We start from the raw sequence: 15,689 nt of genomic DNA, 5'->3' as shown, positions 1-15,689 counted from the left end.
AACGTGGGGCTCTCCAGCAGATGACCCTAACATGTAGACTCAAAGACCTCATCAGTTACAATTGCAGTAGCTACGCGATCATCGATATTGGACCATGGAAACGTATCGCCTGGTCGGATGAACCGTGTTTCTTAATACACCATATTGATCGTCGTGTTCGAATACGCCGTCATACACGCGAAAGGCTGTTCGAAGTGTGCACCGTGTCTTTGGGGGCAGTATTATGCTATGGGCGACGTTCACCTGGGCTACCATGGGACCTCTGGTAGTAATCGAAGGCACATTACAGTTATGGACTGCATGAACGTAAGTGCTTTCGCATCAACCTTCTAATAGTGCTATAAAACGGATCTTTCCTGTCCATCGTAACGTTGGACGTCACATTATTGTCTGAAGCGTATTGTACGATACTTTTTAGCTTTGTCGACTGTTACATTAAAGACAGAGCTGATGTTTTGGAAACAACAGTGTCATAAGAATTTTCTTCACACACTGTAGTCAATCTTTCAAGGACGTTAGCAGTGCCAGTGTATTGAGGAAACGCTCATCGGTGGCTGAGCAAAGTATGGTACGCTCCAGCCATCAGCATATTACCAGCTTCATTTCCTTGCTCAACGTGAATCTTAGCTTCCACATTCTGTGTCTTTCATAAACTACGTTCGTGTCTATTGATTTTTAAAGGCAAACGGGTGAACTATGTCTAACGTGTTACAACGAAACTACAGGGTTATTACAAATGATTGAAGCGATTTCACAGCTCTACAATAACTTTATTATTTGAGATATTTTCACAATGCTTTGCACACACATACAAAAACTCAAAAAGTTCTTTTAGGCATTCACAAATGTTCGATATGTGCCCCTTTAGTGATTCGGCAGACATCAAGCCGATAATCAAATTCCTCCCACACTCGGCGCAGCTTGTCCCCATCAATGAGTTCGAAAGCATCGTTGATGCGAGCTCGCAGTTCTGGCACGTTTCTTGGTAGAGGAGGTTTAAACACTGAATCTTTCACATAACCCCACAGAAAGAAATCGCATGGGGTTAAGTCAGAACGTGGAGGCAATGACATGAATTGCTGATCATGATCTCCACCACGACCGATCTATCGGTTTTCCAATCTCCTGTTTAAGAAATGCCGAACATCATGATGGAAGTGCGGTGGAACACCATCCTGTTGAAAGATGAAGTCGGCGCTGTCGGTCTCCAGTTGTGGCATGAGCCAATTTTCCAGCATGTCCAGCTACACGTGTCCTGTAACGTTTTTTTCGCAGAAGAAAAAGGGGCTGTAAACTTTAAACCGTGAGATTGCACAAAACACGTTAACTTTTGGTGAATTGCGAATTTGCTGCACGAATGCGTGAGGATTCTCTACCGCCAAGATTCGCACATTGTGTCTGTTCACTTCACCATTAAGAAAAAATGTTGCTTCATCACTGAAAACAAGTTTCGCACTGAACGCATCCTCTTCCATGAGCGCCGAAAATTCAAAGCGTTTGACTTTTTCATCGGCTGTCAGGGCTTGTAGCAATTGTAAACGGTAAGGCTTCTGCTTTAGCCTTTTCCGTAAGATTTTCCAAACCGTCGGCTGTGGTACGTTTAGCTCCCTGCTTGCTTTATTCGTCGACTTCCGCGGGCTACGCGTGAAACTTGCTCGCACGCGTTCTACCGTTTCTTCGCTCACTGCAGGCCGACCCGTTGATTTCCCCTTACAGAGGCATCCAGCAGCTTTAAACTGCGCATACCATCGCTGAATGGAGTGAGCAGTTGGTGGATCTTTGTTGAACTTCGTCCTGAAGTGTCGTTGCACTGTTATGACTGACTGATGTGAGTGCATTTCAAGCACGACATACGCTTTCTCGGCTCCTGTCGCCATTTTGTCTCACTGCGCTCTCGAGCGCTCTGGCGGCAGAAACCTGAAGTGCGGCTTCAGCCGAACAAAACTTTATGAGTTTTTCTACATATCTGTAGTGTGTCGTGACCATATGTCAGTGAATGGAGCTACAGTGAATTTATGAAATCACTTCAATCATTTGTAATAGCCCTGTAGTAATATCAGTTTGTGATGTTTCTCGTGTAAACCAGTTATTGCTGGCACCAGAAACATAGGACAAGTCACATGTGTCAAACCGAGATATTTGATCTTCCTATCCGAATAACTTGCCATAAGCAAAATTTTGAAGCCTGTGGAATATATGTTTTGAGCACTACTTCGCAAGCAATATCGTTTGGGGAATAAATGGCATTAATTTCTTTGTGTGATATTCATGAAGTATTGCTCAAAGATCGTTGACTATGTTTTTCTTGTTTTCCCGCGTTTTCTGAAATGATCTGTGTACTCGTATTAAAGATGGCGAAGTGTGCTAAGTTGAAGGGATTGAGTCCCTCCATCTACATTCCGTACCTACACATCCTTAATCCACCCAGTCCTTTATTCTGCCAACGTCACTTGGTGTTCCTTTCCTCGAAAACTATACCAAGGCCTCCAATTCCTTCAACGCCGTATCCTTCGTCTCACCTTCCGCATCCATCTACGCTGCCGCAATAGGAGTCTGTATGATCGGACTAACTTCTCCTCTCATCTCCATTGAACGCCATCTAACTTCGTACAGCTCCTGCAAATGTAACACCAACCACACTACATTATATCCATGATTATTAGCAGTCGTACTCTGCCGCAGTTTAGCCAAGAAATTCTCCTCACGCACATCATATCCTGTCCCATCGAAACTTTAACAGTCTCCCCCTACCTGACCCCGAAGTCCTTCCAGACAATTACAGACATTTGCATATCTTTCCAGCTTTAAAAGAAAACTCTTCTTAATTTCGATATCAGCCCCCCTCTCCCCTTCTCCCCCCCCCCACCCCTCCATGCAGCCCCTCTTTCCAGATATTTGGTTTAATGTTTTCCTCCTCACCTCTTCCGTTTCGCATTCTTTCCAGAAAATTCTTTCTCTATAAAGCCTCCTCACCTACGGCTCACTTCCTAATATTCCATCGAAGTCCAGTTTCTTTAATGACTGTCGTCCACTGACTGTATTTTAAAAAAGATAACAATATTTTACTTGAATTCTTCAATACAAAACCATCCGTTTTAATTAATTTAAAAACATTCACGTATTTTTATTTTTTTAAGAAACTATGATTGTACGAGAATATTTTAATAATGCTCCCGACTGAAGAGCACCTGCTGAGCTATGGCAATGTCTGCTCATCCTCCATCTGAAGTAAGCTTGACTTCTTATATCTACCACAGTGTACAATTTTTCAGAGAAAAAAAGATCTAGGTGGCCTAGGAAGGCCTTACATTTATGCCCCTCACTAGTACTCTGATGATAGAAGCTAGTCTTGTGAAAAAAATTAGCTCCAAAGTTGCGAAATGACTTTTTAAAATATTGCTTTAAATTAGATTGCAGAAACAATATTTTCCCAAGATTCTAGCCCCCAACATCAAATATTAAGACGAAAAAAAATCAAAGCTTTGCTTTCTATTAATTATGGATCGCCTGTAAGAATTTCGATCTAATATAGAGCGTATGTAGAACATAATTCTGAAATAATATACTGTCGAGGTTAAACATCCCTAGACTCTTTAGACATGTGAAGTGAATGATATCTAAAAATTAGCGAAAACAAACTGTTTTATCGGTTGCAGGCCGTGGTCCAAGGCCTATTTCTTCACTGTTTCGTCTGTCAGCACTAAAGACATCATCAGAGGCTACAGAGATTGAGGGACGAAACCTTAGCAAAGAAATGTACCTTTTATCACGGCCTAAACCGCATAGAATAAATATCGCAAATGCCAGTCCTTATAGTCTGGATTTTATGAACTTCGTTCAAGTCGATCCCATAGTCTATGTGCCGATAGGTTGGTTAGTATTTAACCTCTAGGGGTGGGATTAGAATTACACTGAAGTGCTAAAAGTCAATGAATATTAATATGTACATATACAGATGCCAGAAGTATTGTAAGTAAGCTGCTTATGTTTTCTTATTGGCAACGTTACGTAGCGCTCTGTATGAAAATCACTGGCTGTGCTGTGTGCAGTCTGTGGCTAGTTTGCATCGTTGTCTGCCATTGTAGTGTTGGGCAGCGGCAGCTGGATGTGAACAGCGCGTAGCGTTGCGCAGTTGGAGGTGAGCCGCCAGCAGTGGTGGATGTGGGGAGAGAGATGGCGGAGTTTTGAAGTTTGTAATACTGGATATCATATATTATGACTATTAAGGTAAATACATTGTTTGTTCTCTATTAAAATCTTTCATTTGCTACCTATCCCTATCAGTAGTTAGTGCCTTCCGTAGTTTGAATCTTTTATTTAGCTGGCAGTAGTGGCGCTCGCTGTATTGCAGTAGTTCGAGTAATGAAGATTTTTGTGAGGTAAGTGATTTGTGAAAGGTATAGATTAATGTTAGTCAGGGCCATTCTTTTGTAGGGATTTCTGAAAGTCAGATTGCGTTGCGCTAAAAATATTGTGTCAGTTTAAGCACAGTCGTGTATAATTTTTCAAAGGGGACGTTTCAGTATCACATACCCGAAGTATAAAAGAGCAATGCATTGATGGAGCTGTTATTTGGTGATTCGTGTGGTAATGTTTCCGACGTGATTATGGTCGCACGATGGGAATTATTAGACTTTGAATGCGTAATGGTGTTTGGAGCTAGACGCATGGGGCATTCCATTTCAGATATCGTTAGGGAAATCAATATTCCGAGATCCACAGTGTCAAGAGCGTGTCGAGAATCCCAGATTCTAGGCATTAGCTCTCATCACGGACAACGCAATGGCCGACCGCCTTCACTTAACGACCGAGAGCAGTGGCGCTTGCGTAGACTTGTCAGTGCTAACAGACAACCAACAGTGCGTGAAATAACGGCAGAAATCAATGCGGAACGTACGACGAACGTATCCGTAAGGACAGTGCGGCGAAATTTGGCGTTAATGAGCTGTAGCAGCAGACGACCGACGTTACTGCCTTTGTTAACAGCGCAACATCGCCCGCAGCGCGTCTGCTGGGCTTGTGACCATATCGGTTGGACACTAGACAACTGGAAAATCCTGACCTGGTAAATGCCGGAGCATCAGCCTCTAGGTCCAGCGCTCGATGCATGGTCAGTACTGACGTCCTCACCCCTACTTTGCTGTCACCCATCACCTCTTTCACCTCTGGGAATTATACATTAATGCGAAAATACCAAATCGCACCATGGCCAAAGTTCATATCCACACCTTTCTAATTAGCCAACTCATTCCGGAAGACCGAAGAGGGAGGGAAGGAAGATTAGGGTTTAACGTCCCGGCAGCGAGACGGCAGAGGTCGGAGCGAGACAAGAACATAGCACTTCCCATAGGACCACGCCCATAGAAATATTGCGTTGCGCAGTATGTATCTAGATACATACTCCTTAAGGCACCATACTGTGTGACATGGGCTAACGAGAAACACAAGTCATTCCCTTGCCTGTTCCAGTCGTAAACGGAGCGACAGAAGAACCACAGTCTATATGCTTTCTCACATGTCCTGTAATGTCCCCTTAGAAAAATTATGAAATACTGCGCTGGTAAACTTCTACGTCATTTGATACAAAGACAGCTGAGTAAAACTCAACGTACTCGGACAGTTCTCTCTTTACTTATTCTGATCATCACTAAACTGACACACAATATTTTTTTTAGCTCAACGTAATCTGACTTTCAATAATCCCTACAAAAGAATGGCCCTGACTAACAATAACCTATACCTTTCATGAATCACTTACCTCACAAAAATCTTCGTTACTCGAACTACTGCAATACAGCGAGCGCCAATACTGCCAGCTAAATACAAGATTCTAACTACTGAAGGCACTAACTACTGATAGGCATAGTTAGCAAATGAAAGATTTTGATGGAGAACAAACAATGCATTTACCTTAATAGCGTTCACAAGTCATTATACACTCCTGGAAATGGAAAAAAGAACACATTGACACCGGTGTGTCAGACCCACCATACTTGCTCCGGACACTGCGAGAGGGCTGTACAAGCAATGATCACACGCACGGCACAGCGGACACACCAGGAACCGCGGTGTTGGCCGTCGAATGGCGCTAGCTGCGCAGCATTTGTGCACCGCCGCCCTCAGTGTCAGCCAGTTTGCCGTGGCATACGGAGCTCCATCGCAGTCTTTAACACTGGTAGCATGCCGCGACAGCGTGGACGTGAACCGTATGTGCAGTTGACGGACTTTGAGCGAGGGCATATAGTGGGCATGCGGGAGGCCGGGTGGACGTACCGCCGAACTGCTCAACACGTGGGGCGTGAGGTCTCCACAGTACATCGATGTTGTCGCCAGTGGAAGGCGGAAGGTGCACGTGCCCGTCGACCTGGGACCGGACCGCAGCGACGCACGGATGCACGCCAAGACCGTAGGATCCTACGCAGTGCCGTAGGGGACCGCACCGCCACTTCCCAGCAAATTAGGGACACTGTTGCTCCTGGGGTATCGGCGAGGACCATTCGCAACCGTCTCCATGAACCTGGGCTACGGTCCCGCACACCGTTAGGCCGTCTTCCGCTCACGCCCCAACATCATGCAGCCCGCCTCCAGTGGTGTCGCGACAGGCGTGAATGGAGGAACGAATGGAGACGTGTCGTCTTCAGCGATGAGAGTCGCTTCTGCCTTGGTGCCAATGATGGTCGTATGCGTGTTTGGCGCCGTGCAGGTGAGCGCCACAATCAGGACTGCATACGACCGAGGCACACAGGGCCAACACCCGGCATCATGGTGTGGGGAGCGATCTCGTACACTGGCCGTACACCACTGGTGATCGTCGAGGGGACACTGAATAGTGCACGGTACATCCAAACCGTCATCGAACCCATCGTTCTACCATTCCTAGACCGGCAAGGGAACTTGCTGTTCCAACAGGACAATGCACGTCCGCATGTATCCCGTGCCACCCAACGTGCTCTAGAAGGTGTAAGTCAACTACCCTGGCCAGCAAGATCTCCGGATCTGTCCCCCATTGAGCATGTTTGGGACTGGATGAAGCGTCGTCTCACGCGGTCTGCACGTCCAGCACGAACGCTGGTCCAACTGAGGCGCCAGGTGGAAATGGCATGGCAAGCCGTTCCACAGGACTACATCCAGCATCTCTACGATCGTCTCCATGGGAGAATAGCAGCCTGCATTGCTGCGAAAGGTGGATATACACTGTACTAGTGCCGACATTGTGCATGCTCTGTTGCCTGTGTCTATGTGCCTGTGGTTCTGTCAGTGTGATCATGTGATGTATCTGACCCCAGGAATGTGTCAATAAAGTTTCCCCTTCCTGGGACAATGAATTCACGGTGTTCTTATTTCAATTTCCAGGAGTGTATATATATATATCGCGAATATTCCAACAATGCCAACCAGCCACAGGCTGCACACAGCACAGTCAGTGATTTTCATACAGAGCTCTACGTGGCGTTACCAACATAAAAACCCAAACAGCCTACGTACAGTAATAATTTCTCTTATCTAATCTTCGTTGTTCTTATGCGAGATGCACGTTGGCGGCAGTAGTACTGTTCTCTCGTCGGTTCTTCAAACTTTCTCAATAGTATTCCACGAAAAGAACGTCGTCTTCCCTCGAAGGATTCCCATTTCCGTTCACAACCATTTCCCCTATACTCGCGTGCTCATCGAAACTACAGGTATCAACACACTTGTGAACTGCTCCGATGTCTTCCTTTAATCCTACCTGATGGGGATCCCAAACACTCGAGAAGTTCTCAAGAATGAGTCGCTCAAGTGCTCCACATGTGAACTCCTTTATAGACAAGCCATACATTCCTAGAGTTCTCCCAATATACCGAAATCGGCCATTCGCCTTTCTTACGAACTCTTTCCATTTCGTGTCGTTTTACAACGTTATGCCTAGATTATTAATAGACGTGACTGCATCTAAGAACTCACCATCAATACCGTATTAGTATATTAAAAGATTGTTTTACCTATTCATGTGCATTAACTTAGATTTATCTACATCTAGAGCCAGTTGCCATTCATCGCACCAACTAGAAATTTGCCTAAGGCATCTCATATACTATTAAGTCAGTCAGTGACACTTAAACATACGCAAACCAACCGTAGGGCTGAGGACAGCTTTACTTCTATTTGCATACCCAAACGGCACCATGTACATATTTGTAACTGACTACTTACAACTATAATTCCTCTATGCATTAAAGTTTTTTCTAATTAACATGAGTCAGGCCTAGTAATAACAGTGCGTCAGTAGTACTGAAGACTTAAGAAAGGGAAATCAAGACGGGTTGAGGTATCAATTGAAGTTTGGTTTGGGAGGACATTGGTCTACGGTAGTCCAGGCAGCTGTGTTAGAGAGAATACCAGGGTGGTGTAATGGTAACACATGTGCCTAATGATCAAGAAATTCGGGTTCAAGCCCTGGCCTTGGCACAAGTTTTAATGGTTAGTTCAGCTCTTATCCTTGTCAGAGATAAAGTGGAGACTCAGTATACCTCCAGCAAAATGTAATTACACCAGATCAGGAGTAAAATGAATTGTTTAGAAGGAGAATAATTCCATGTGGTATGTCTTTCAATTGCTCGCCATTTCGGCGACTTGTGTGTCCCTAATTTACCCTCGTAATACTTCTAGGGAAATGTGACACACAGTTTATCAAGCAATTTGAACCACCTGTTGTTCCTAGGCAATCTTCACATCATTGATAGAAAAAGGCTAGTTTAAAGGCAGACTGAAAGAAGTGCTTGATTCGACAGGTATTCAGTCCCATGACCTCTTTTCGGAGTGGCCGAGCGGTTCTAGGCGCTACAGTCTGGAACCACGCGACCGCAACGGTCGCAGGTTTGAATCCTGCCTCGGGCATGGCTGTGTGTGATATCCCTAGGTTAGTTAGGTTTAAGTAGTTCTAAGTTCTAGGGGACTGATGACCTCAGAAGTTAAGTCCCATAGTGCTCAGAGCCATTTGAACCATTTTTTTCTTTTCTGGGCGTGTGCTTTACCGAATGACTACTAACCCCTATTAACGTTAAGTAGCAGTAGTCTACTTTCAACCTACATTCCAAATCATGTATGTTGACTGTCAAACATTTTATTTCCATGGGAAAATACTCAAAGAGTTCTATGACTGTATATTATGCTATTTTATGTACCACATTTAGATTCACAAAAGGGAAGTGCACCTATTTTCTAATTCTCGTATTTTATTTTTGATGTGTTAACGGGTTGGAGTGTAAGTTATTCTAAATAGCAAACTTCATCAATGAATAAATGTACTACGAGTCTGTGGTTAAAATTCCCAGTTGCTTCAACAGACGCTTGTAATGTTATGTGAGCCTCAATGCCCTTTTCGTAACTAATTTGTGCCTAATTTTATTCTGAGAAGCTCAGTAATATATGTAAATACCATAAATGTAAATTTGATTCAAAAAGTACTTGAAGTGGACTGAAGCGCAGCTAGACACAAGAAACTCTTTAGCGCGCAATCCCCGCAACGATAGTAGTTGTGAATCTTGAGTATGGACTGAAAAAAAACCAATTGATTTATTAAAAAAAGGACTGTTAATCTGTATCTTGTGAAAAGAGGACGTGTTGATAGGCCGTCGCTCAGAGCGTATTGTTAGATTTAATGAAAATTGCTATTTCAGTGATGAAACCGAGTAAAGTATGTGTAAGAGTTGCCGAACATTTATGTACACAAATTTTATGGAAGTGAAGGATAGAAATATCTTGTTTTTGGAAAAGGAGGTGAACTTCATTGTCGTTTCCTGCCCTCAATCGACAGAACTGTAAGTGTACAAAGTTCACTAAAATACAGGAAAGGAAATGCATTCCTCATAGTTTTCATTCAATACATAACAACCTCTCATCATTTCTTAATTGCAGTAATTGGATTATGTTCTTGTATATTAGTATGATGCCGAACTCCACTGACCAATTTTGATGCAACAGGACGTGTATTTGAAGGACGTTTGTGTGCCAAGCAATCTCTTTTTCTCACGGAAAGCAGGTTGCTGTTTTATCTTATTTACTTACAACAGTGGTCCGTTAGGTATTAAAACCTACGAAAACTTGGGCTCAAAGCTATACGCAATACGGCCAAGTAACCAACATAATCGTATTTTAAATCTTAAAGAACAATAACTTCCTCCAAATTACAACGCGTCACCAACTGGTGCAGAAGCTGATCATTTAAGGAGGCAGCAACCAAAATTCAGGTACCAGTTACAACTTAAAGTCTCAATCAAAAATCAATCTCTCTCTCCAAACACATATATAAATATTCATATTATTAAGATAAAAGTCATTTTATATGCTGCAGGATGAAATTTGTGAATCTGATATTCTAAACTTTTACACCAAAACACATGAATAATGGAGAAAAGATGGTAAATTTTTGTAAATGCTCATCAGTTATATTGGTCTACAATAGTCTCTTTTGCATTTCTTCTGCTTCCATTGTTTGAAGACATTATTGCCTTCATGGTACCTACAAACGAACAGCGTTAATTCATTCCAGGTTTAAGCAGACCAACTCGCGAGAAACTACTCATGATTACAGTCATGGTACAAGATAGTTTATTTGCTTTTAAAAATATAAATGATTTACAAGATTGATCTGAAGCTATGTACAAATGAATTGAGAGGTAGTTGTAGTATCTCAGTAGTCGGTGGTGGTGCGCACGTAGTTGTTGCCGGAGGGCATGGAGACGCGCTCGACGCCGCCAGGGAAGAGTTTGGGGAGGTCTTGGTCGGGCACGTGCGGCAGGATCATCACCTTGGTGCCGGGCGTCCAGTTGGCGGGAGTGGCCACCACCTTCAGCCGGTCCGTCAGCTGCAGGGAGTCGATCACGCGCAGCAGCTCACTGAAACACCAGCAGACGCGCGTGTCATCAACAATGCACAGAGGGCAGTGTACAGTGTACAGTGTACAGTGTGTGTGTGTGTGTGTGTGTGTGTGTGTGTGTGTGTGTGTGTGTGTAACCTGTAATGCATGTTGGTTATGTTAGTAAGTGAATAGCGGCACTCACTCGACGTTGCGGCCGCAGGACGCGGGGTACACCATGGAGAGTCGCAGCCGGTTGTCCGGCCCGATGACGTACATGGCCCTCACCGTCATCGCCTTCTCCACGTTGTCCTTGTCGCGCTCGTCGATCATGTCCAGCTTGACGGCCAGCTCGCGCGTCTCGTCGGACACGATGGGGTACGGGAAGTCGCCCGGAATGTCCTTGCAGTACGACTTGATGTCCTGTAGACAACACAGGGGCGATATTCTTGAGCTCTGGTGTAAAATGGAAGTATCACGGAACTTATTTATCTTATAATGCACTCAGCATTAGCCAGTAGTGAGGACCACTCACATTGACCCAGTCGACGTGGTCCTTGAGTTTGTCGCAGGAGAGCGCCAGCAGCTTGACTCCTCGCTTCTGGAACTCCGGGTTGTGGACGGCGATGCGGCCCAGCTCTGTGGTACACACCGGCGTGAAGTCTGCCGGGTGTGAGAACAGAACACACCACCTGTGGAGTAAAGGTGCAAATACACAGGTTAAACTTGTGTACCATTCTAATCCACAGTTCTACTGTTAGTGTGTGTGTGTGTGTGTGTGTGTGTGTGTGTGTGTGTGTGCCTAAGCAAACAGACTGCTCAGGTCATCGGTCACTAGACTTACACACTACTTAAACTAACTTATGCTAAGAACAACACACACACCCATGCCCGACAGAGGACTCGAACCTCTGACTCTACTGTTAGTCTGAGATTTTTGTTATGAATTAAATTCGTAATTATTATTTCATAACGTAAACAGAATTTATATTTTCCGGTATTCATTTTCCTACTGTATCATCAGAAATTTGATCGTTGAAGTTTTGTAGATTTTGTCTAAGAAACAAATGGATACCATTGCCAATTAATTGTTTCTTTTTAACAAAATTGTAGGGAAATGTTCTACAGATGTTACTGAGTAGTGCATCAAGTAGTTATAATATTCAGTTTCAGGTTTTTTAAAATCTTATTCCCATTTCCAATACACAAGAATTGGCAAGTTCTTATCCCCTAGAAACTCATTATAAATATTTTAACAGCTTAAAAGCAATTAGTTCTCGTTGTAAGATGCATTCACTAATGATTATTTGGGAGACGAATTATTCGGCATTAGTCTAGAGTAACATATGTGAGAAAAGGGTAATGGATGTTTGTGAACGGTATAGATATTCCCATAAATATAGCTGCTTCAGAATGTTATCACTGAGCAAGAAAGATAATGTAGCCACGCTGTATGACTTGTAGGAAAAGTGCTCCTATAAATTATATTCCATGTTACAATGACCTGGATATCCAAGGTAAAAACGTGTATGCCTGATATAAGATCAAATCATCAACTACACTACAACGGAGAAGGAATTTCATTGCTTTCATAGAACTAAACTTAGAAGGTCCATTTATTAAAACTAATTATACTAGCTGAAACTAGGAGGGAATGTTCTGCTAACCACATTAATAATTACTGGAGAGCTACTGATAGTCGAAGGTTAAAGTTTATAAATCCTCCGCACGTACACTGGAATTTCATACTTTATAATAGTTAAGATTTACGTTTACGGAAACCAGCTACAAAACGTCCCAGAGATATAATGAAATAAGATATGTGATTCGTTTTCTATTTGTGCAAAATCAGTGTGACTGAGGACAGATTATGGGTTTTGTAATTTGCAAACGAAATCAGCGTAAACGTATAACGCCAGTAAAAATAACAGTACGATTCATGTTAGGAAATCACGACACTGTTAATCTTAGTGAGTGGTAAATAAAAAAATTGAGTTTTTGATTTTTCTCTCTAATTAATACGCGCAGGTACAGTGCGCGAAATTTAATGCGACAGACAGAAACATCGATTATTGCGCTATGGTCTAGAACGAGCTAATAGAATGGTGGCGGTTCTGGTAGATTCTCTATAGGAACTACTGGTAGAAATACCAATTCCTAGTTGCAATTACGATAACTACTAGTGCTAGATAAACTTGTTTCAGGAGCTTTAATAGTGAAATTATAATTTGCCATTGCAATTCGAGCCTATGAACAAAATTAAATTACAAATGATGCTATATAGTATGTAAGTGAGGAGGTGGAAACGAAAGCTATGAATGTGGCAAACAGAACATGGAGAAAACGACAGATGGAAACACAGGCAGCGGATGTTAAAAATGTTTGCACCTTGGGAGACGTGACTAGTTGAGGAAGACAGTTCTTGGGAGCATAGCTTTTTGGAAGAGAGATTTCAGTAGTAAGACGACAAGCGAAATCTACACATTAACAGGGGGTTTTGAATTCGGAAGTAGACATTTACATGAAAAAAGAAGGAAAATAAAGGAAAATGCAGTTGGCATATTTCCGAAAAATATAGGTTATAGCAACAAAAGAAAAGGAAAGGTAATGGAGCTTAGTATTATTAAAGCAGTTGGTTCTGGGGAAATTAGCTTATGAGTAGCGATATAGAAAGGTAGAAGAGTTTTGTTGTTTGCCCACAAAAGTAACTGACAATGGCAGAAGTGATGAGGATGTATAGCACTGGTTGACAGTACCAAGAGAACCTTTTCTGAAAAAGAGGACTACGTTAACATTTAATATAAATTGCTTCTGAAAGCAAATGAGCTGAATTTAGCCTTATGTAGAAGAGAAGTAGGAACGATTAACAGTACAGACAAGAAGTAAATATAAGCTGTGGTGGAACAGAAGAACGATGATTGTTGGATGAGTAGATCGAAATACTAATGAAGAGATACTGAAAACAGGCCCAACTTGATTAAAAGAAGGCGTAGGTTGATAAAAGAAAACATTAGGCATAAAAAAAATTTTCATTTAGTAACAGAGGACTGGGTGCGGGACAAAAATTTTAAGGGACGACCAAGGTTCAAGAGTTGCAGTAGTTTTACAGAAACAAAAAGATTATATTAGCTGGAGAGGAGCCAGTTTCCGTTTCGAAGACCACAAAAACAACATTAGGGAATTAGTTTGAAAAGATTACAGTCTCGTTTACTTTTACGAAGTGGAACATACAGGGACAGAAACTAGTTACTATAGATAATTGCTTTACTAATTGTTTTACAGACGCATGACGTCGTGGGAAACAAAAATAACGGTATTCAGTAGAAAGGTGAAACAAACAGAAATGTGAGTATTTGCAGCTGGGGTACTCACGAGTCGCCTTTCCACTTGTAGAAGTCCAGCGGTCCCTGCGTGGAGGGCGCCTTGAAGTTGGGTACGATGCTCTCGAGCTTCATGCTGCTGTCTCTGTGCCTCTGTACTGCCGGTCGGTGGTGTGCGGACTGACTGGGAAGGCTGCGGTCGCTGCTTATATCTGTCGCCCTCCGTGCTGCGTCACCCAACACTCGCACTGCTATCTCACAGTCACTGCAAGAACGCTGCGGGCGGCCCTCTTCACCCGTGCTGCTAGCCGGCGAGAAGTCACTGCGTCATTCGTACTGCGATACGCAAGGCCTGGCTTACGCTCACCCCAGAACTGCTGCTTTCCAGTGGAAGCAAAACAACAGGCGCTTGTTTCTGTTTCTACACCTACATCTACGTCTACATATATTGTCTATGTGTCACTATATGGTGCATGGTGGAGAGTACCTTGTACCAGTACTAGTCATTCCCTTTATTGTTCCACCCGCAAATGGAGCGAAGGGAAAACAACTGTACGCTTCCGTTCGAGCAGCGATTCTCTTATCTTGTATTAGCGTCCTTACGTGAGATGTACATTTGTGGCAGTAGAATCGTTCTGCAGTCTGTCGCAAATGCCGGTTCTCCAACCTTTCTCAACAGTTTTTCGCGGGAAGGACTTCTCTAGGAGTTCCCATTTCAGTTTACGAACTATTTCCGTAATACTCATGTATTGATCGAATCTGCCGGTTACAAACCCAGCAGCACCTCTCTGGTTGTGGGGCTTGTGGTGTCACCGCCAGACACCACACTTGTTAGGTGGTAGCCTTTAAATCGGCCGCGGTCCGTTAGTATACGACGGACCCGCGTGTCGCCACTGTCAGTGATTGCAGACCGAGCGCCGCCACACGGCAGGTCTAGAGACGTCCTAGCACTCGCCCCAGTTGTACAGCCGACTTTGCTAGCGAAGCTACACTGACAAATACGCTCTCATTTGCCGAGACGATAGTTAGCATAGCCTACAGCTACGTCATTTGCTACGACCTAGCAAGGCGCCATTACCAGTTTATATTGAGATTATAAATCATGTATCAACAAGAGCGATGTTCTCCAATTATGGATTAAAGTTAAGTATTACATCAACTACGTACTTTATTTGCTACTATACATTCCCTTAACTGTTCCAGACCTCACGCCAGTCTGCGTGAGCTTTAACGCGTGCCTTTCGGCTTCCTCCAAACCCCGTGAACTGGCTCCTGCCAATTCACAACAGGGCTACATGAAGGTCAGGATTTACCAGGGGAACATTCTCACATGTGCAGATCTGAATCGCAGCATATCAGGAGAGGTGGCCAGCATTCCTACGGACATGCTTCGTTCTGCTGTGAAGAATTGCAATCCAGAGCTTTCAGATCTTCTGGACACTGATGGCACCATATTGAGTCCCTTCTGTAGCAGTAATGGTACCGGTATGTAATGGTATGACGTAGCGTAGCAGCACATTAAAAGTGTTTCTGCT

The 15,689-nt window shown here is 43.4% G+C and overlaps 2 protein-coding genes across 2 annotated transcripts in view; both read right to left on the bottom strand.

The window, feature by feature from the left end:
* LOC126191279 (peroxiredoxin-6-like) overlaps positions 1-15,689 on the bottom strand; it is a 153,150-nt gene that overhangs the window by 99,479 nt on the left and 37,982 nt on the right. The gene's annotated exons all lie outside the window — the stretch shown is intronic.
* Positions 10,565-14,330, bottom strand: LOC126191275 (peroxiredoxin-6-like). The gene is made up of 4 exons (XM_049932084.1): positions 14,207-14,330; positions 11,370-11,526; positions 11,040-11,257; positions 10,565-10,874 (listed from the first exon to the last, which is right to left on the bottom strand). The coding sequence occupies exons 1-4, from the start codon at positions 14,287-14,289 to the stop codon at positions 10,670-10,672; spliced, it is 663 nt and encodes a 220-aa protein (XP_049788041.1). The 5' UTR covers positions 14,290-14,330; the 3' UTR covers positions 10,565-10,669.

This window comes from Schistocerca cancellata, chromosome 6 (genome assembly GCF_023864275.1).
Source record: "Schistocerca cancellata isolate TAMUIC-IGC-003103 chromosome 6, iqSchCanc2.1, whole genome shotgun sequence".
In the NCBI taxonomy this organism is placed as follows: Eukaryota; Metazoa; Arthropoda; class Insecta; order Orthoptera; family Acrididae; genus Schistocerca; species Schistocerca cancellata.
The sequence above is the reverse complement of the archived record's forward strand: the minus strand, read 5'-3'. Positions and strand labels throughout refer to the sequence as shown.